This window comes from Ruditapes philippinarum, unplaced genomic scaffold, assembly GCF_026571515.1.
Source record: "Ruditapes philippinarum isolate M1 unplaced genomic scaffold, ASM2657151v2 ctg3573_1_1_1_1, whole genome shotgun sequence".
NCBI classification, from domain to species: domain Eukaryota; kingdom Metazoa; phylum Mollusca; class Bivalvia; order Venerida; family Veneridae; genus Ruditapes; species Ruditapes philippinarum.
In genome coordinates, this window is record NW_026860406.1 from 25785 (window position 1) to 49095 (window position 23311).

The 23311-nt window shown below is 32.5% G+C and overlaps 3 protein-coding genes across 3 annotated transcripts; 2 read left to right on the plus strand and 1 right to left on the minus strand.

The window, feature by feature from the left end:
* The first annotated feature begins 1109 nt into the window (after window positions 1–1109).
* On the plus strand, window positions 1110–1844 carry LOC132759938 (uncharacterized). Its single transcript, XM_060751817.1, has one exon. It carries the CDS (start codon window positions 1147–1149, stop codon window positions 1759–1761), a length of 615 nt encoding a protein of 204 aa, XP_060607800.1. The 5' UTR covers window positions 1110–1146; the 3' UTR covers window positions 1762–1844.
* A 2563-nt stretch (window positions 1845–4407) lies between these two features.
* LOC132759932 (uncharacterized) lies at window positions 4408–6717 on the plus strand (the record flags this gene model as incomplete). The annotated part of the gene is made up of 1 exon (XM_060751808.1): window positions 4408–6717. A coding segment is annotated over one exon (1617 nt), but the record flags the coding sequence as incomplete, so codon positions are not given.
* Window positions 6718–15567: 8850 nt separating this feature from the next.
* LOC132759939 (uncharacterized) lies at window positions 15568–17303 on the minus strand. The gene is made up of 3 exons (XM_060751818.1): window positions 17145–17303; window positions 16400–16490; window positions 15568–16216 (listed from the first exon to the last, which is right to left on the minus strand). Exons 1-3 carry the CDS (start codon window positions 17206–17208, stop codon window positions 15811–15813), a joined length of 561 nt encoding a protein of 186 aa, XP_060607801.1. The 5' UTR covers window positions 17209–17303; the 3' UTR covers window positions 15568–15810.
* Between the last annotated feature and the right edge of the window lie 6008 nt (window positions 17304–23311).

Genomic DNA, 23311 nt, shown 5'->3' on the forward strand with positions numbered 1-23311 from the left:
TGGAAAGGGTCGATACTGTCACCAACCTCATTATTATAATCCATGGTCTCTGACTTTTTCTTTTAATTTTGGGTACATTGTTGTAGAAAAATGCACCGTGTGAGTTCAATTGCACAGGAAAATAACCACGAAGGCCCAAAAGTCTGAGTGATTAATAACAAAGCATTTTCATTATTATACTTTAATGCAGGAACAATTTAAATCTATTTCTATTCTAACATGCTTATATTAAAGAGAGTTGACAAAAAGATGTTTAACTACACTGAGTGTATTAATAACTGACGTCATTTGGTTTGATGAACAATCATTGTATATGACAATCATTGTATATGCATGGAGCGAATCAAAATACAATGTCCTGCTTAATTAAAAAGCAAATCTTTCTATGGTAGGAGTATTGTAATTAAACAAGATAATAGTCGTTGGTAGACGATCTTACCGATTAATTCCATCTGGATGTTTTAGTAAAATACGAGAACCCTTTTCTTTTGCCTTTTTGAGTTACATCAAGATGCTGGTCGTCACATTGTTGATAATTATATTGGATGGTGATTGGTTTAGTGTTGACCAGAGCATAATGCGACAACGTGTGACAATGTAGCTATATACAGCACTCCGTTGTTGGTAGCTGTATAAGTTGCTAGCACGGCTTGACGTCAACGGATGAAACTCGCTGGACAGCTGCTGTATGCCGCATTGCAGTAAATGCGTTGGTTAACAGCCCTCTGATGACCCGTGTTGAAATTGCAATTTACCTGAATTTTTAATTGTCCATTACTATCAAAATTTGTATGGATGGTTGTTAGTACAAATTATCAAGGTTGTCGAAACGGTCAAACAAAATAAAAATGTATAATTTGCTGAATGAATTTGAATGGATAGGTTTTAGAAAATCTCTCCTATTTGTTAAGAATTAATAAAGAAGGTTAAAGATGATCAACAATCATGATTGCATTTACGGTTATTTGTTTAATATACATACAAGAGTTTCGTACAAGTAAAGTTAATTTGGCATTAACATGTAAATGCAAAAGTAACAACTACTGTTTTTGAAATTGAATACCTTATATATATAAGCGTTTCTTCTCAAATCTTAATGGCGACATGAAACATTTGCTTTTCAGGTTTCCAGTAGAACTTTCCACAATGTTGGCATTACTACATAAATGTTTCTTCTTGGTGATGGTAATATACCTCAGCTCAGAAATGTTTTGTGATGGTAGTGATGAGGAAAATTTTTCTCATATTTACAAAAATCTACTTGGATTTGACTTTGATATGGACTATGTTATCAGAGAATATATGAAGGTTTGTCCAACAGTAACAATATGTGGCGATAAAAATGAATCATTTATTGACACATTGACTGAATATGATCTTTTTAACCTTCCTATCCAATGTCCTAATTGTAGTTGTGAACAAGACTGTGTCATAAATAATAATTGCTGTCCAGATGTGATATATGGCTACCTTCAATATGACTGTGTCAGTTCCGTAAAACATAAAGGTAAAGAGTTCTATAATGAAGAGAAATTTTCAATGATTGCGTCATGTCCACAATCCTGGGTAGCTTCACACAATATGACCAAGCAACGTGAGAGTATTTTACCTGTCACATCCTTCTTGACCGGACTGACATATCAAACTGTGGAGTTTGCCCAATGTAACGGGGATAACAAGTCGTTGGCAACATGGAACACGACATTCTATTGTCAAAAATTTACAGGATTTTTTCGAGGAAGTCATTATCAATTCTTTTGACGAACTTTTACGACACCTTGCTGAACGAAATTGTGAAATTAGACTCTCTGTTACATATCCAACCGTTCCTAGCCAAGCCGTTTGCGATGGTCCAATGTACATATTAATGAAAAAATACTTAAAAGAAAAAGAAAAAGTGGACAAGTGTAATATCACGGGTCTTTGGGAAAAGTTTGATCCGTACATTGATTTTGCATGCCAACATTTGTCTTTGACATTTGGAGACTACAAAAATGTTTTTTGTTACATTTGTAATCCAGGACTGTCTATACAATACCACTTGAATAAAATTACTATAAGCACATGTGATAGCGCATACAGTAATGAAAAGATTCGGAATGCATGCATAACAAATGAACAAACCACCTATTATCTACCATATAAAAATGTGTTCTGCCTTTTATGTAACAGTAGACCTTATCCGTTTGTATATGTCAGAGTAGGATTGCTGGAAACATGGGTACTTGTTCAGAATATCGACGAAAACATTGTTGCTAGAGCGATTGGTCAATTCTTCCATATTGAAAATTCATGTAAGAATACATCACGTATTAGTGGTTTCTTTTATGAAACATCGTTACATGAAACAATTAGACTCGACCAAACTGAACATTCATGCACCATCCCAATTCATATTCAAACTGGTTACGACACGAAAACAGAGGGCCCATTATCAGATTGTAGAGGCAACAACACTCTAAAACAAACAAACCTTGTCAAGGGTCCAATTTATAATTGTTCTGATTTCTCAGAAAAGTACAGCGTCGCAAAAGAAAATGGAAATTCGAGTTATGCGAAAGAAGAATTACTTTCAAGGTTCATCTTTCATATTTTTCTTTGCGATGAGTCGGTCAAGATGAATAACATCTGCGAATCTTATACAACAAATCAAATTAATTCATTCTCAATATCATCAAACGTAACAGATAATTCGTTGCCGTGCTTCATTTGCAACAATGGCAACGCTTATAAGGTAGAATTCATTGATGATAGGGCAACTGGGTTCGATTTTTTGATAAAGACCGTCTGCCCTATCTTTTTTGGGGCTAATCTTTTTCTGGACACCTTTTCATTTCTCGAAGCTGTACGTGAGAGCGACTGTTCAATTTGGTTTTACCCAACAGGAGTTCCCTATTCTTATTTCACTAGTATACTGGAAGATGATATCGACGACTGCATTGACTTTCCATGGATCGACCAATTGTCGTGCCAAAGTACAGCAGGAAGTTTTTATTTTGGTTCGTATAGAAAGTTGTTTTCAATACCTAACTCAAATTATGATTTGGAAGATATCTTACAAGGAGAAAGACAACAGTCGTCTAATATATCACAATATTGTGCTCAATCCATGGACAGATCAACAATAAACACAAACGTAAGTTTATAACCTTTAAACATCTCTTGTATTCTGCATGATTTCATTTTATTTTTCACTCATTTCATATTTAAAATCTTATCTAAAATTTATTTCAAAGTGATACCAAATCATATGTCATGTACATGGAAACGTTCGTTTTTAATTCATTATAATTTGAAAAATGAATGACGTACTATATAAGTACTTTAACAAATAAGAAAGAGGATTGTTTTGATTTTTTAAATGTAGTTATCGTAACTCACTTATACGATTTAAGATCTTATCATTTATATCTGCTTGAAAACATCTGATCATCTCACTTTCTTAAAGACTTATAACGCTCATAACTACATGGAACGATAGCCATGTCAAGTAGATGAGCGGCAGTATGTTTAAGATCTCAGTGACCAGTCCTTTCATACGAACACATCGTACGCTATATTTCTACAGATAAGTTTGTCATGACCCGTAGATGACACTCATTGCTCTTTACCACTTCAGTCATTTCTTCATACTGCTATCCTGAATTTGAAAAAAAGACTTCATGTAAAAAGGAATGATACTTTGTTCAAAGAAAACATTCCTGGATGACAAAGCAGTTGAATTACATCAATACCACTTATAATATGAAAGGAGAAAAGGGTTAAAGTATCTCTCTTGGCATTTTAATATGATGCAGCTAATGATAGGACATTCTTCGTGCGTATAATGCTCCGACAGACAGAGCAGTGGTATAAATGTTTTAAAAAATGTTCTCATTTTTATTTCTCATAATCTTTTTTTTTTATTTTTGGTATTTTCTTTTATACTTTCCAACAAGCTACTCATTGGCCAATTACCTGAACTGTCTTCATCTTCTGTTGCTTTTTGGCAATTTGTTCATTTATAGTGATTAAGTATTTTATATGGAAGTCAAAATACTACCTTTGTTTACATTTTTGCTATTTTTGTGACATAATGTTTAACATTTAGCGCTATTTTCTGCATGGAAACAGGCATCTAAGATGCTCTTAAACCATCATTTAAACGTTATAAAATTCATGTTTAGTAAAAATTAATTAATTTCTGACGCATAATATGCTTTAATATTAAGTTGCTTAGTTTAATTATTCACAATTTGCCCCGAGGTCGCGTACTCGTTAAGAACTCGGACTACTGCTCTATCGACCACTTATTCATCGAATATTCACATAAATCTTAGGCGAGAATTATAATTAAACCTTTTTGGTATATACACGTATTGTTAATCATATTCAGATCATCTGTGACATTTATTATCAAATGTAACATGTGATTACTCTTCTTTTCAGGATTCTTGTCGTGAGATAGTTTGCTCACATGGCCATATTTTGATCAACAATGACTGTAGACATGAATTTGAAACTAACGGAAATGTTCTGTATCATCTAACCTTCAATGTTGCGGTCTCCAAATTAGAAAAAAGGACGGCTTTAGTAAAAGATGCCAGCACGTATCAAGCACTTGCCTTAAATCTAGATGTCATTGAAATTGCGGACATTTGTGCCATTATCCAAGACGTTATTCGGTATCAGCTGAACGAGACCATTTCATACTCTTTTACAGATTGTAAAGTGAGGACAGACACGATTTGCTCCGAAAACACTATTTCAGAAATATTTATTGGCTCAAATATTGAAATTAAAATTAAGATAATCATTCATTTTACTAAATCTTTATCTGTAGTTGAAAATAAGCTTATTTGGTCATTGGAAAGCGCACCAAGTACTTTTATTGTAGGCCAGTCCGGTGTTCAATTATTTTATTTGCGTCGTTATCGAAATCTGCATTTACATTTTTGTTTTAGAGTAAGCTATGATAATGATAGTACTTTTATTTCAAAAGAATTTATTGTCAGCAAACTTTTGACTTGTCCTCAAATAGAGCTTTTTGAAAATGAGTACGAAATTGATAATGTTTCAAATACTTTACTACTTCTGAATACCAAAAATAAAGTTGAGGATTATGATATATTAGATGGGCGAGTAAGAATTTGTTTAGAAGATTTTAAAGCAAATGTCCAAAAGGTATTACAGATACCATTACTTCAAAAAATCTATAAAGTTTTTGATAATGTCTGCACTATTCTATCATTGCTGGCTATATTGCTTGCTTTCATAACTTACCTAATTTTCCCATCTCTACGGACAGTTCCGGGCATAAATAATATGAGTCTAATATTTTCACTATTCTTTGCCCAGTTAACCCTTAAATTTGGAATCTGGCAACCAACAGATATGATTTTTTGCCCTGTGGTTGGAATTATGATCCATTTCTTTTGGCTCGCTACATTTTGTTCAATGAACGTTTGTTCTTTTCATATGTACCGCGTATTTAGTTCCAAATCTGTATTTTTGTTTGTGGCATCTCGGAAAACAAGCGTGTTGTATCTTCTTTACACGTACCTGTTACCCGTTTTGGTTATTGTATTAACAATATGTATACATCTGGCACTGTCTGATGGGGATGACTTTGGCTATGGCAGAACCATTTGTTTCCTTACACACTACATTTCTATAATAATATCTTTTATATGCCCTTGTGTTTTTGTTTTCCTGTTGAATATCCTGTTCTTCTTGAAAACAGTTTTTTCAATGAACAGGATCTTGAGCGATCCGCAATTAGAACGTTCATCTGAAAGGCGTGATGTTTTTGTGTATATGCGTCTATCAACCCTTCTTGGTATCGCTTGGCCCCTTTTGATTGTTGACGCGTTCTTTAAAATGTCGGTATTCTCGTTCATTGCGCTTACTTTCAACACTTTGCAAGGTTTTTTTGTCTTCATTTCTTTTGTCTGTAACAAGCGAGTTCTATTTTTGTATAAGTCTTGTATATTTGGAGGAAAGGCTTCACAAAAAAACTTGACCATGAAAACAACCGCACTTTAAGCAGTCTACAGCTTTTATTTTCTGTAAGAAAATTAGAAAAACAATGCTTTGTTGTTTCAAATTAAGTATTTCAGTAATTTTATGTTGAAAAAGTGCATCATACCACTGTTAAACAGCGTCCCGATATCTATTTAATTAAAGCGCGTCAGTGACGTTCGTTTCTAAAAATAGAAAATGGGAAACTAGTCGACCGCTTTACTTATTCCCTGCGGTCTGGAGACCGCAGGGTATTGGTACGCGTTTAACTTTTGAGGCATGGAGGAGCACGTGACCTGTTTTCGGTACATGGAGGAGCATGTGATCTGTAAACCGTATATGATTGGTTAATTGACCTTTTCGAAAACCCAGCAAAATACCGTTAGCCGGTACGTTACGGATTCACCTGTAGGGAATTAGTCCGAATTATACCTAATTGAGAACAAAAAACTATTACGTGATATTTCTAATTTTCTATAATTATTTTACCGTTTAAGGTGAAAAAACTTGAATGATGTGTTTGAAAATTATCAATGTTTCCTTAATATCTATCTCAAATTTTACAAACAATAAATTGTTTAAACTGAAAATCTACAAAATTAAAATATTCGTAGTGGCATCTGCCATAATAAATAGAGATATTTTCTGCGTAAACTTGTGTGTTTACTTAATTTATTTTTTGCTCGGAATTATTCATTTAATGGTAGGCCTATTTAATCATTTTCTTCAACGGTCACCAGTTTCCAAATACCTTCTTCTATATTGATCGATTATTGTCAACTATATTCCTGATACAAACGTTTATTTATCCCCCCCCCCCCCCCAAATAATGTTGAAAATAGTTAAATGAAATATCTTTATATCATTAAAATGTTCACCGCAGGAAACCATTTTACTAATTTACATATAGAGAGCGAACCGATAGATTAGAGGTATCGAGTGATTTCCTTGTTGTTTATGTATTTTTAGCGTCGGCAAATTTCGTTTTCCACCTTAGGTCTTTTGATTTGACAATTATATGACACACTTTGTCTAAAATTATATTAAGAAAAGCTGAAGGCCGCTTTAAAGAAAAGAGAAAGGTCCATTTTTGATTGTTTCTATTTTTACTTAATATTGTCGGATATGAACAGGAAGGACATTCCTTTTACTTTTAAGTCTTTTCTTCTGAAATCCTGCTTCTGCAGCCATTTACAATCGCATCTACTCGGCCCTTTTCGTAAGTCTTCGGATAAGGACCTCGAACACAATAGTATTAATACACAAAACGGATACGGTATTTCGGCCTTACTTACGCTAAGAAACTAGACATGTAAACAAATGGTAATTTAATGCTGGGAGTTGTTGACAAGTTTATTTCCAATATATCAAGTAAATGCCCACCTAAAATAAGTGAATTCATAGATACAAAAGTAAACAATACATATATTTGTATATTTATCATTATGGTTAAGTACGAAATGCCAACCTGTTGACATTCAGTCGCATTTGTTTTAATTGTACATCAGTGGGCATATTTAAATTAAAAATGGTTGTCAGATATATTTTCAATCATAATTGTAACGAAACGGACTTAATTTTCTTTTGGATGTCAATTATATATACATTCGTTTTAAATCTCTCTCTGAAACCACTTGGTAGAACTATTTTCACTCCGTATTGTTTCCGAGGTTATTATAAATAATAGCCGAGGCAGTTCCGAATGCAGCCGTTTACTGGAGTACACAGTGGTTACGTCACGCTTTGCTACTGTAATGATCAGGGGAAGTAACCGCTGTAAATCTAAGTGTTTCTTGTGAACAATGTATTTGAAAGTTTTTCATTACTGAATTTGTAATGTTGTTTGATTTGAAGTGTTACGCCTTCTTTATAAATGATTTTACATTTCGTTTCGTTTTTTTTTTATTATTATTATTATTTGCTGTTGTTGTTAATTATGTTTTTTTTTATTTATTTGTTGTTGTTTTTGTTGTTGTTTTTGCTGCCGTTGTTATAGTTTTTGTTGTTGTTGTTATTGTTATTGGCGGTGGTGTGTTTTTTCTTAATTATGTTGTTGTTGTTTTTGTTGTTTTAAAGGAAATGGTGTTTTGAAAAGTGATTGCTTAATATTGTTTTTTTTCCTCTTTAAAATGTTTGTTTTATTCTAAATTTAATCTTTAGTGTAGCAAATGAGGTAATTTGTCTTTGAATTTGTTGACGTTTTATAAATTTATTAAAGCAGATTTGTTTTTATTGTAAACTTTTTTCGCTTGACTTTATTGATTTTGCTTTAAAATTTTCTTTTAATAGAATGCGTTTTTATATTTTGTTTATTTGTTTGTTTGATTTGGGTTTTACGTCACAGCGACACAGTATAGGTTATTTGGCGACGTTCCAGCTTTACTGGTGGAGGAAGACTTCCGGTGCCCCTCCGTGCAATATTTTCAGCCACGAACGGGCACTTGAGTAGAACCACCGACGTTCCGTAAACTAGCTTGATAGCTTCGTCACATGAAAGAATCCAAAGTCCCTGTCGGGATTCGAACCCACAGAGGCGATGGGCAAGTAATTTGAAGTCAACGACCTTAAACACGCGGCCACGGACGCCCCGTTTTTATATTTAAATAATAAACAAATAGAACATATTCACCGGTTTAGTTTTGATTATTAACTCAGATGAGCAGAAAATTTTTCACCAACGTTATTTGGTTGGAAATTGATATAAACATCAACAACAACAAAACATGTTCAGATTAATGTTACTGAACAAATGATCCGCAGTTAGGAAAATGCAAATGTAATTAGAAACTTGTGATATTAAGAAAATGTTCTTGCATTTTTTCCCCGTTATATGTATATATAATGCATCATATAAATATATATTCATACTTGCTCGGGTATGTGTATGTTGTTCTTGTCGAATCAAAATAATGTAGGGCACCAAAGATTGACTCCACTTTATGGAGACCTTTTAACGCCTCCGTACTTAAAATATTTAAACGACTTGAATAAGATATGGGATATTACACGGAATTCGATTCTGTTACTGTTGAAAACAAATATTTTTATCGCCAATATTAAAATTTAAAAGCTCGCAGGTTTCGCTTGTCATGGCGTCAATTATTGCATTTTTCGAAATAATAAAATATTTTATACGATTGTATCAAGTTAACAATTACCATTTAAATAAACAAATGTCGATGTAACTTATTATTATAAAATATATTACAAGATTAGCTTTTAAAAAAAAAGCTAGTAGCGACTCGCTTCGTAATTTTTTTCCAGGGGTGTGTTTAAATGTAAAAATGACAGTTCTGTTAGCTGAAGAGACTTCAGCGAACATCAAAATAAAAGTGACATATAAAGTTATGGAAGCCAGTTCTCTCAGTTTAACAAAGAGGAATATGAGTATATATGAAGATGCATGTAAACAGATAGAATGAAGTCCCTATGTCTATGCACATTTACTATATGGCCTGTTGACCTTGACCAAAAAAATGTTAGATAGGTAGAATTCATAAAGATGTCTCTTTATACGAAGTTAAGTTGTAATATGTTATTTAGTATTGGAATGAGTGACAGACACAAGTCCTAAAGTAAACACAAGTTGTCAATCAATTCAGCCAGAAAAGCCGGGATCTTATTAAAAAATATAAGGATCCCGGAAATTGACCAGTCTAAGAAGATGTTTTTTAGAAAAGCCGGGATCGTATTAAAACATATAGGGATCCCGGGAATTGACCAGTTCAAGAATATAGTTTTCAGAAAAGCCGGGATCGTATTAAAATATATAGAGATCCCAGGAATTGGCCAGTTCAAGAATATAGTTTTCAGAAAAGCTGGGATCGTATTAAAACATATAGGGATCCCGGGATTTGACCAATTCAAGAATATAGTCTTTGATTTTTCCAATTAATTAGGCATATAATTATAAGTATTGTGATTTCCGCATTTTAAGTTTGTTAATAAATAGCTCTAAATATATCTATATCCTAAGTTAAATTAATTTAACGTTCATTACATACAATAAAAAAAAAATAAAAACTTAACGTTTAATGGCCTTTCATTACGACAATAATCAACACAAATATAGTTTATTAGTTTTTTCCTCTATATCTTATACGATCCCGGATCCCGGGCGTCCCGGATCCCGGCCAGTAAATACATACACTAAATACCGGAAAGGATAAAATGACCGGAAAAAAAGAAAAAGAAAAAAATGCACAGAACCAGATGTACACTTATGTTAATTAACCAAACGAAAACTTACTACAGAGAAAACAGGTGAAATCGCTAAATCAAAAGTCAGTGTAAATATGATTTATTGAAAAGAATTCATGAAAACAAACATTTTAATCATCATTATATCTTTGCGCTCAAAGCAATACTTGCTGCTTTTTAAAAATGGCGTGAAAATTGAAGGTTTTTTGACGCTATGTAAGATTAAATTTGATTGGCTAAATAATTTTGGATTCCAGCCCTGACAGATAAATTTTGTAGAAAGCTGGAAGCCAAGCTTCGATTTAATTTTTGGATGGATTCGGAGTTTTAGGTTGTTTCTCAGTAAAATCCTAACGTAATACCGGCTCGCCGTGGCGAGCCGGCATAAAGTTATTGTCCGTATAACATTTTGTAAAACTTCTTATTTTTGTTGTTCCGAATGTAAGTTAACTTTAAGCCTCTATCACATGAGTCGCACGAAATTTGGTTCGTTCGATTTGTACGTAGAAAGGTCACAGGCAATTTCAAAATCTATCTAGACAGATTTGTAGATCTGTCGAATACGACCCACGGTAGCCGTAAGACGCTCGTGCGACAAACCTGCAGTCCTCGCAATACAAACGCAAAACATTTTTATATAGATATCTTGAGTCTACCATGGGATTATCTTACGACAGTCTTGAGACGTCCAAAGTCTGTCAAAAATCGCAGGAATAATGTACATGTTGAGAAATCAGTCTGCGACGTTGCGACAATCTTGCGACCATAAAAAATCCGTACGAATGTCTTGCGGCTTCCACACGAAACACAGCTGTTTTTGTCAGTATTCGCTTGTACGGCTGCAGTAGGGCTGATTTGATAAAGGCTGTAAGTTTACGGAAACGTTAGTCTCGATTAGATGCGATTATGAGGTGTAAGACGACTGATTTTGTTCCATTTGATTGGAGGCCCTTTAACGTTTCCGTCAAAGCTGGAACAATGCATTTTTATAAAAGTTTTGGATCCAATAATTCAATATATTTTAACTTACTACATAAGTAAACAAATGATATAGTAAAACATTAATTATGTTCCGTGGCGTTTAATACGATTTTTAGGTCTAGTGCACAAATACAAACTTTTAAAAATCGTCAAAGACAGAGTACAAGATAACCACTTTGGGTAATCGTCAATTTCTCATAACATGAACGCTGTGTTGTGTTTTGCGCTTCTTTGTTTCTACTGATTTTTTGTTTGTGGTAATGGGGAAGGTTGTTGTACTGTCGTATGTAGCGGATAAGAAGGAAAGATCTTCCGATCTTGTTCTTCGTGTGCGCCTGATATCATCGACAAATTGGCATTTTCTTGAGGACGATGCGTGAGATTTGATGATTTTTCGCTTTCGAAACGCTGCGTTTGTAAATGTTTTGGCACGTTGCCTTCGATTCTTTGAAGACTAGTCATCCTTTGCGATTGTCCATTGGTCGATTTCCCTTTCGTACATGGTCCAAATTTAAGACAAAGGTAAAACATCAGCACTATCAAAATGGGACCGAAAACTGCAAGCAGAATTATCCACAAGTATGTACCACTTGAATCACCACCGCTAGATGTGAGGGAAAAAAAGGAATTTGCTTTTTAAAGATCAGTTAAAACAAGATTGCATTTGTGAAAAAAATGTTATGACACCGCATGAAATAGATCATTATTTTTGAGGGTTTTTTATACAATTGAACATTGCCATAATGCAGTAGTGTCTATTGACTTTAGGTATCAAGGCCAGATGTGTGCAAAAGCCATAGTTTAATGATTGATTCAAAATAGAAGTATTCTTACTTGATTTACATAGCTGTATTAATAATACCTTTTTCTGAAAACATAAAATAAAAGATTTACGATTTTAAACCATCATTAGAGACAAAATAATGTAAAATATTCAAAATAATCTATACAAGCTTCTTTTACAAGAGCAAAGGGTTTACATAATGTGAAACATAGTATCCTGAAATCATTTCATAAATACATGTATCCCTGAAAAGCAAACATCTGTCTTACTAGAGGTTCATAAACTTTAGACAAACTCCCAGCTATTGATTTTGTTTAGAAAAAATGATGGCTATAAAACATGGCTATAATTTGAACAATCTTGTTAGAAGTCCAGAAGACAATGCCTTCTACAAAATAGCTATGCTCTATGTCTTTAAGTTGTAGAGGATAATATTTTTAAAATTTCTTTCTATTATTCCTTTTGGTTGCCATGGTAACAGAATTCTGCAGTCCGATAACGATATTCAAAGAAATATTTAATTAATGTATATATCCTGGTTAGTCTTTCAAATCAGATTTTCGATTGAAAACAACGTTTCTATTTGCAGCAAAAGAGGTCAGTCTCCTTGGTTGTACCTTAAAACAAGTATAATTTAAACATATACTATGCTTGCCTTTAGGTAAGATACTTTTTACGCATAAATTAACTGAAATCTAGGATATTCTTACACAATATGTTTAGCTAAAAACTACATATAGTATGTCTTGGAAGCTGCTTTCCCTATAATTGGTCAAGTTGATTTGGACATTTCTTAAAAATAATGCCAGTTATTTTTTTTTTAATGACACTATGCATTCATACAGCATTCATCAGTATTTTCATATTTTTTTGTTATTCGAGGAATTGAAAATTATATGCGGCATATTTACTCACCTGCTTGACACTATACCACCTCCGCTTGTTCGTATTCCTCCGCGATTTCGTCCACCACTACTTCCACCAACTCTCCGGCATTCGACAGCTACAGAAATAAAAAATAAACTGAAGTCAATGCCAGAACAGAGGTACTGTGTGAATGACCGTAGAAAGGATTTCATGATCAATCACAACAAATTAACCTGCACCGTCCGGGAATAGAACCAGAGTCGTCCGATTCACAGTCCGACGCTTTTCCTATTGAGATAACCGGACGGCTTTCTTAGATTATTCGAGATTTATCGTCTTATATATATATATATATATATATATATATATATTCCAAATTCACTTAAAAAAGTCTTTCAAAATATATCCAATAAATATTCCATAAATAAGTGTCACTTTGAAAACTAAATTATCTGAAATATACCTAGTACAAGCAATGTAAGTAATACGATGAAAAATGCTTTTATTTTGCAGACCTTCATTATCATAAGAATATTTTCTAAATTTAAAGTAATATTGTTTGTACAAAGTATTCAAAAACTCCTATAATGGGCTATAAGATATTCCTCTTTGCTTGACTGATTTTTTATTTCACCGAGAATGTGTGATTTTAACATTTTATTGTATTTAACATTTTGAAATTTTAGCGAAAGAATGCGGAAGTAAATCCGGGTATTTTATATACTTATATATAAATGAAAAGCCCTTGGAATGTAATATACACATGTACATTATACATATTTGATAATAGTCAAGTTAAGTATATATGTCATTTTACAAATTCATTTTATAAATATTAACAAACAGCTTTACACTTAAAGTTTAATATCAAAGTGCAGCCTGGATACAAATAACCATGTAAAGTGCTCAAATACACCTGGAGGATAAATCCTTAATAGTCTTATATCAAGCTTGCCGGAAGCCAATGGTCCTTCTAAACACACAAAATGATGGGACAGACATGATGGCCTGCTTGTTTCTACTAAATTGCGCAGAAATGATGAATTTGTCAAAATGTTTTGATATCTTTTAATAATCAAGAGCATTCATTATTTACACGTGAAATTACTAATTAGCTTACAGTTCTTATTAATGTAAATTTCACCAATTTAATAAAGAACGTTTAAGGGCTTATATAATCATATCATGGATTTTAAACTGACCAATGTTGAGACAATTTCAGATATCTTACACAAACAGTTAACGTATTGCTGAATATAAAATTATTCAAAGTTTAATGGCCTTCGTTGAAGAAAAAATATTAGCATTAATTCATCTTAATAATATAATCCGGTATCAACAGATATTTCCACAAGCCAGTCAAAGTCACTATCAAAATATTCGAATATGGACTACAGTATATATGTTACCCAGATTGACATCATTAAAATTTTCAAACGCCGTTAAAACTCGGCGACAATTGTGCAATCGGCTTATAATGTTTAAATCGGATCCTCCTGTTATACAATCTAACCATATGTTGTTTTTCTTGGTGGATTTTCATCTTTGAAATGTAGATCAAATTATAACATTTAAAGTAGAATGATGATCATAACTGAATGTATGTATTGGAATTAGTTAACTATTTCTTTAGAAAAAATATCATTAATTCCGAAATTTTGAACTGAACATTTAACAACGAATGAGTTAAGATACCGATTAATGCTAATAATGCATAATGCCAATTTAAAAACATGAACTGTAAAATAGTGTAGACACATACCAAATATGAAGATGACATGTCAAGACATGCAAGGATATAATAATAATAAAATATAGATTTACAATGTTAGACTTATACATGACATGGATTTTTTTTAATAAGGAATGTATATTTGAATGATAAAAAAGCTTTCTTTGGTTTTAAATACCAGCACAGAATCAGAATGGTCAATGAAAAGTTATTTTTCATAATTACTACTTAGGAAAATTGGCAATTAACTACGGTTAATAAAAATGAATTTGAGCACGAATTTCCCCGTTCTTTAAAATTTAATATTAAATTTGGTAAATGCTTTCTAATGAACACTGATTTGTACTTAAATGCATTCTTTACACATAAGATATTACTATTCTTTAATATAAAAAAGATTAATGTTAAGCAATGCAATAAATATTGTCGAATTCGCATGTAAAGATATGACGCTCATTAGAAACATATATTTTAAAGTTTTCATCTCTGGGAAATGCCTAATCTAAGGTTGCAGGAACTTGTTGCACAAACTATTTGATCAGTACAGAACATAACAGAACGAGAGGCACAGATAACAAGGTGTCATTTTGTAATTACATGTGTACAAATATGTATCAATATTAAATGGGTATCATAATTTAAGTTTCATGTGGGGAAAGTGGATATTATCAACATACATATTTCATAGATAAATATTATAAACTTTTAACAAAAGAACTAAAAATATATACTGGACATGTCTTTGCAAATTTTGGACGATTTAATCTCAAGTTATCTAGAAAATCAGGGAAGAGGTAACACACGCGCACGCACAAACACAAATAATATATGTTGATATATTATTTGTATATGATTTTATATGTATGTGCTGCAATAAATTGACATGAATAAAGTAAATGTCGATTGTGTTTATAATTTGTTATATATGAACAGCTACAAAAATGGTTGGGTAATTAAAAAGGCATTAACAAGAAGAATTTAAGTAACTAATACAAAAAGTTCATAGCTTTATAACTTTATTAAGATCTGTGTAGTTTTACAATTTTTATTAACCCTTAGCTATAAAGAAACTTTAATAATGCATGAATCGGGTACAAAGTATCTAAAATAATTTCAATATTTTTACTCTAGTTTGTCAATAACAACAAAATAATGCAAAAAAAAAATAAATAAAAAATAACAGTTTAAGAATGTTTTTGAAAATCGTCTTCGACAAAATGTACAAGATATAGCAATAGTCCATTTCTCATAACATGAACGCTGCGTTGTGTTTTGCGGATCTTTGTTGGTACGGAATTTTGGTTTGTTTAAATGATGAAGGTAGCTGTACTACCGTATGTAGCGGATAAGAAGGAAAGGTCTTCCGATCTTGTACTTGATGTGCGCCTGATATCATCGACAAGCTGACATTCTCCTGAGGACGATGCCTGCGATCCGATGAGTTTCCGGAACGCTGCGTTGGAAATTGTTTTGGCACGTTGCCTCCAATTCTTTGAAGACTCGTCATCCTTTGCGATTGCTCTGTTGCCGATGTCCCTTTCTTGCATGCTTCATATTTATAACACAGATAAACAATCAATGCTACCAAGATGGGACAGACGATCGCAACAGGAAGTATCCACCAGTAACCAATTGAACCGCTACTGCTAGATCTATATGTAAGAAAAGGAAATTAATTTTAATTTTCGTGAAAAATGTAAATACCTAGCATAATATGCTTATTGTTGTTTCTTGAGTCAGGCTTCTTGAATGAATCTAAAAATTTTTTTAACTTAATGCGATCATTAAATGAAATTAATGGACACTTTAAATTCATATGTGCCGTATTTACTCACCTTGTTGACCTATTACCACCTCCGCCTGTTATTATTCTTCCGCGGCTACGCCCTCCTCCACTGCCACCACCACCTTTCCGGCATTCGGCAGCTATGTAAAGAAAAACACAAATTAAGTCGTAGTATTCATGATTTAATTCAAAATTCGTTTAAATTGTTGTGAAAATTGGTCATGCTTTTATTTATTTGACAGCTTTAAATAGACGTAAAATGTAATATCGTTAATTTATCGTAAATTAATTTTTATTAACATTTTCGTTGAATCTTTCCTGTCGAATTTGAGGAACCAGTGATTTGACCTTTATATCTACAAACATTACACACTAATCACTATTTTAGAGATCGCCTTTTACATTGACCGATTGTTTTACTTCCTCATAATTGAACATTTGTATAATATATTGCAGAGAAAAGTTGTACTGTTCAAATATATATATATATAAATTAAACGAGAACAATAAATACAACGATGTTTAATTTGTTGCTTGTTTTACTTTAATCATCGCGATCATCAAACTGTGCCCTCGCAAGTCTGATTAAAACCCCCGCGGGAACAAAATGTCTCTTTTTCCTGACCTTGACATTTCTCTCTGCACATTAACAAAATTACTTAAGATTTTTTTTCACTAAATCTATTGTCTTATATATCCCATATTCACTCAAAACAACGAAAGATATTTATTGCGTATCCAATTAATATAATCATAAGTGTCTGACAATTTGAAATAAAATATCTCAATGCTACCTAGAACAAACAGCGCCAGTAATAGGATGAAAACTGTTGTGTTTTTGAAGACCATCATTATCATTACAAGATTTTCTGATTCTAAAGTAATGTATACAAGTGTAATACTTAAATACTCATCGATTTTGATAATTTCGAAATATATAATATTGAGCGTTGCTCGACTGATTTTTTAATTCACAGAAACTGTATATATGACTACTGATGATGAATTATTTGTTATTGATCATTTTGCAATTTAAGCCCTAAAAACGGAAGTTTATTCGGGTGTTTTATGTATAAATAAAATACCCAGGGAAAACATTATATACATAGTATATACATAATACATATTTAATATGAGTCAAGTTAAGTATCTAAAATCACTGATGTAGAAAATATGTATGTTTTGTGGTTGTGTATATAATTATAATAGTAACAAAAGTTATTTTTTTCGTATTCCTAAAATTAGAGTATAATCTAGTTTTCAAAATCACTTACTAACAAATTTCTTTAAATTTAAAAGCTTAAACTGTAACATATTTGTCACTCATGTAACAATGCTTAATACAAGGAGGTGCAACTACTATCTCTGAGAAATCAATCAGTTAGTACTAATTTTTTTATATATATTTACATACAGAAGATCCTCTTCCTACAATAAGGTATCATAATAAGAACTTAGGTTTTTACTGTAACACATGTTGTCACTACTGTAACATAAATTATGCAAAATGAGCATCATTCTATATCGCATACTTTAAAAAGTAAACCATTATTTCTAATGTATAATCTGAAAACTTTAAGTTTATAAAGTAAATTTAAAAGCTACGTTTAATTTAATTGATAATTGTTTTAGATGTATATTATTTGGTCATTACTGTTACAAAATCAGTCATGATAATAATGACTGTTACATGAGTTGACTTATTCAATGTAAATCTAAGTAAAAGTCGTAACCATGTATCCCTAATAGATGCGAATCGTTCTTACTGACTTTTATCATATATCTTACAAATTCTCATCAGAGTTGTAAATGCACAGTACTTAAAATAACAACATACTACTTGTTACAGAAATGACAGGAATAAAATTACGCAAGTGCTTGCCAACAGCAGAATGTTTTTACTATGAATGAAGCAAAAGCTATGAAAGATTCCCTAATAGTCTATGGTTTCGAAGAAGACACAGGACTTACAAGAAATGACGAAAGCAGTAACTGTGAGGAATTGTTAAGAGAGTTCCTTGGCAAATTCTTATTACATGACGATGAAGTGGGAAAAATAGAAATAGACAATATATATAGAGTGGGCAGAGATACAGCGAGAAAGCCAAGACCCATTTTAGTAAAGTTTCATTACTATAAACAAAGAGAAAATATAAGAAAAATTGCCTTTGAAAATAGAGAAGCAATCAAAAGAGCTGGGTATGGTGTCGGTATACAACAACCAAAAGAAATAAGAGATGCTAGAAAAGCATTGTACCCCATCATGAAAACTGAAGAAGCAAAAGGGAAAAGAACATATTTCATCGGGAAGAAGTTATATATTAATGGAGAGGAATACAATGATACAACACCAAGATTTGGATAAAGGACCGGAGGGCGCAATACTAGAGCAGAAAGCTCATATTCATCACATTAGGACAGTCGTCGGGATGATATTCGCATAATTTCATGGAATATTAATGGACTTTGCAAAAAGATAAGTGATCCAGACTTTATAGACATTATATCTAAGTACCACATTATAATTTTATCAGAGACATGGTTATCCGAAAAACATTCATTTAATTTTGATATAAAATCGTTTCAATGTGAGCATTTATATGGATCTAAATGTAGAAACACCACCAAGGGTCGTTATAGTGGAGGAGTATCCATTTATTATAAAAACTTTCTTAAAGATAAAATTAAAATTGTGGAAAAACATAGTAATGGAATTATTTGGCTGAAAATAGGTAAAAGTTTACTGTCAATTGATGATGATCTTTACATATGTAATGTTTACCTACCACCTAGGAATTCTAATATATTAAAACAGTTTGATATAGATTTTTTTTTGATCTGATAGAACAAGGTATAGAAAAATATAGTTAATTAGGAATAATTGCATTAAATGGTGACTTTAATAGTCGTACAGCAGACGAGAGAGACTTTATATTATATGATAATTATATTGACAATGACAATTTTGAACAATTTTTACCTCTATCTCTTAATAGAACAAGTAAAGGCAATATCTTAGATAATCATGGTACTAGATTGATTGAATTGTGTAAAGCTTCAAATTTACAAATTGTTAATGACAGATTACACAAAGATAAATCTATAGGGGAATTTATTTTTCATAATTTAAACGGAAATAGTCTGGTAGATTATTTTATCATTAATTTTAAATATTTTCCACAAATATCAGATTTTGAAATTCTACATGCAAATGAGATTTTGAAATTCTACATGCAAATGAATGTCACGTGAGATGTTTCGGAAAATTCCCATGTATTTATTGCGTGGGAGGACGATAAGCGTGAATCATTCATAAATTTACTACGCTCGCATCACTGCGGTATACCGTACCCCGGATATTGCTCGATATTATGAGGACTTTCATCCCATTTCGCGACTTTGAACGAGGAAAGAAGGTATGTTTAGTGACGATATTTAGTCATTTTGAATTGGTTTGATATAAATTTTGTAGAAAAACAAATACTACGATAATTTCTCTAGTTACTGAAACCCCAAAAATGTTGAGAAATAGCTTTGAAATTAGGAGGTAAAATTCGTCTTTTTGCTCACGTGATAAATGAGCTCGGATCAATCAAATTTGATGTTTTTGTGCATATACTTCTTTAAAAGAAAAACTTGAATCGAGTGAAATGTGATAATGATGATAATGTTTATGTTGTAAATGTTCAATCAACAATAGAACCTCAGATGACAGTGCATTTTGAGAATAAATACACATGTCAGTGTACCGAGTATTGCGTTGGAGTTGCCCGCCGGTGTCACGAGTATTGCTTTTAGTGTAACGAGTATTGGTTATCAATGAAGAGTAAATGCAAGTAGTAAACACAAAGTATTTACCACATTTAATTTTAAATATTTCTTACTGTGTATACTTATTTACACTATATGTGCAGAATATGCAGAATTCGGAGGTACTTTACTGGAAACATCTGCGAATAATCCAGATTTTCACTCCTGCTCGTGAAAAATCTCAGCCGAACGAACTCAGCAATTGTCTGTGTTTAAAATGTTCTCGTTGCTATCGAAGGGTCAACCTTTCCAGAATTTGTTAATAATTATTGCATATCTTACTTTAAACAGTAAATAGCAAAAAGATGCTTCCAAAGTGCATTAGTGCTGCTTAAAGATTGTCAATATTAGACGGTATTGAGCAAGTGTGCCAAAATCTAATATCAACCGACTTCCTACTATGCCAAAAATTCATAAATGTAACTTTCGTGAAATTTGTACGTCATTAGCATTGAGTTACCGTATGACTGCCGAGCGGGTACAGCTCAAAAAACCGAATTAAGGATTTTTATTAGATTATGATAAAGGGCAGCAGATGCAATAAAAATGTTATGTTCCTTATAATCTTTAACCTCATAAAGGCGTGTTTTGAAGGCTTTACACCCAACCCAGTTTGAGGCCTCAAATAGTGTAAAACATTTGCTATTTAGGCCCCAAACACGGTTTTTTCGTTTGAGAAATGTTGTTCAAAAGAGTGATCAACTTTTTCGGCGCCACCCCATCAAAAAGGTACATCAAGGGGTTACGTAGGCGGGGGGATGTGCCCCCTTCTGTTTGGGGGTTTGAAGTGGGGCAGTAGCCCCTCTAATCGCCGAGAAGACTTGGGACTTGTGGGGCTAAATGGCCTCAGGTCGATTTAAAGGTACCGTGTAATAAACGCCTAAAACCTAAGACTTTATATCAATCAATTGAGAAGTTGGTGCACCTTGAAATCAGTTTTGATGGGAAAAAAACAACGCAAAATAGAGGTTTTTGGCAATTTTGAGACGCCCCCCCCCCCACCCCGTTGCCATGATAATTGGAAATTTAAAATTGAGCATGCTATTCCACAGGCTATGGTCCAGCTAACATTTGTGCCCAGTTTGATTTTGATCAGTATTGAAGCATTTTTTATAGTTTCATAGCAGTTTGAACTTGTAACAAAAGGCTTGAAAACAGCCATTTTTCGCATTATGCTCATGCAGTAAAAGGTTAAGACGATACCGGCATGCTTGGACGGCATTAGCCCTGGGGCCAATATTTTATTAATTTCGTCGATATGTTTCTTAAGGCAAACTTGCCCTGTAAAACCTATTATTAATGTCATCTAAATATGTTTTTTTTTTTATTCTTGTCCATTTCAGAGATGGTTCTCCTTGATCAAAGTGTCTTGAGACATGTATTTAAAGTTTTTTATCGTCAATTTTGATGGTTCTACCCTGCTTCCGTCCCCGCGCACACTTTATTTCATCCATAGTGTGATTTTCAACCAAATTGGAAATTAAATCTCTGTATTTGCCCGTAGGAAAAGAACAGTAATAACACTGAAAATGCACTGTTGAATCTGAAATATTTGAATAAATATCATATAAACAAGTACATTATCAGAAAAATGAAATAAAATCGATAAACAGACGTAAAAGTTAGACAAAAATATCGAGTTTCCATACTAATGTGCTCATTCTGTTTTGCAATACTCTGTACACTAAAAGTTGGGCTATTTTGCAATACTCTGTACACTTAAAATCAATACTCGGTACACTGTCTTGTATCTTTTTTGGCCTGTATCTTTTTGTACTTTCACACTTTTTGCCTGAAATTTGGACAAGGCATACTTGGATTGTGAATAAAAAAATTGCTCGATTCAATTTTTTTTATATTGGTAATATAATAATTTCTAACGATTCTACAGTATCGCGGTCAGTATTTTCTAGTGAGCAGCGGATCGTTTAGGGGTAGTTTAATCAATTTTACAAATAGCTGTAATATTTTTACGTCTTTTAGAGCTACAAAAATACCTCTAGATATATAAAACTCGTTTAGACAAATGAAATAGCCATTAGTTTGGAAAATATCGTCGCTGAACTTACCTCCGTTCCCCGTTCAAAGTCGCGAAATGGGATGAAAGTCCTCATAATATCGAGCAATATCCGGGGTACGGTATACCGCAGTGCGCATAGTAGAGAATTTACTACACTATGTGAAAATGTATTGAATACAGACTGAAATAATAAAAGAATGTGCCATAAACGTATTGGGTAAACAAAAAACATATTATAATAATGATAATGATTATAAGAGTAATTATAATAGGCACAAACAAGCAAAATGGTTTAATGATGAATGTCGTAATTCAAGAAAAGAATTTTCTAAAGCGCGAAACAATTTCCTCCGGCGCAGAAATGATGCGCAATCACGCCGGAACTATGTTGAGGCAAAATCAAAATATAATAAAACAAAACGCAAACACAAAAGGCTATACGCTATAAAAGAGGACCGAAAGATAGCAAATATGGCTAAATCAGAACCAAAACAATTTTGGAAAGTGATTAAAAAACAATATAATAAAAATAATCAAGTATCAAATAATCTTACTGCAAACGACTTGCATGAACATTTTAGTACTCTTTTTGGTTCACCGAACAGAGAACAAAACTTTAATATACCCCATCAACATGATGATTTTCTCGATAATGATATCACAGAAATAGAGATTAGAAATGCTGTATTTTCACAAAACAATGGGAAAAGCCCCGGTAATGATATGCTCATTGCAGAAATTTTTAAATATTCATATGATTTAATATCAACTTATTTACTAAAATTATTTAATAGAATGCTTAATAATGCGGAATATCCAAGATGTTGGGGTGAAAGTATAATATCACCTATATTTAAAGGGGGAGATTTAAATGACCCTAAAAACTTTAGAGGTATAACGTTAAGCAATGTTATGAGTAAGATATACTCACAGATTTTAGTAAATAGATTAACCAAGTGGGCAGAAATAAACGAAAAAATAAACGAAACGCAGTTTGGGTTCCAAAAAGGGAAGTCTACAATTGACTGCGTATTTATATTATATTCTATTATTGCGAAAACACTTAGTAAAAATAAGAAGCTATTTTGCATATTTGTAGATTATGAAAAGGCGTATGATAAAATTGACAGA

Coding starts and splice junctions, on each gene's coding strand:
- LOC132759938 (XM_060751817.1), top strand. CDS start 1,147: ATGTTGGCATTACTACATAAATGTTTCTTCTTGGTGATGGTAATATAC.
- LOC132759939 (XM_060751818.1), bottom strand. CDS start 17,208: ATGATAATGATGGTCTTCAAAAACACAACAGTTTTCATCCTATTACTG. Junction 16,491..17,144: donor ACTGGCGCTGTTTGTTCTAG/GTAGCATTGAGA, acceptor TTCTTTACATAG/CTGCCGAATGCCGGAAAGGT. Junction 16,217..16,399: donor GGTGGTAATAGGTCAACAAG/GTGAGTAAATAC, acceptor TCTTACATATAG/ATCTAGCAGTAGCGGTTCAA.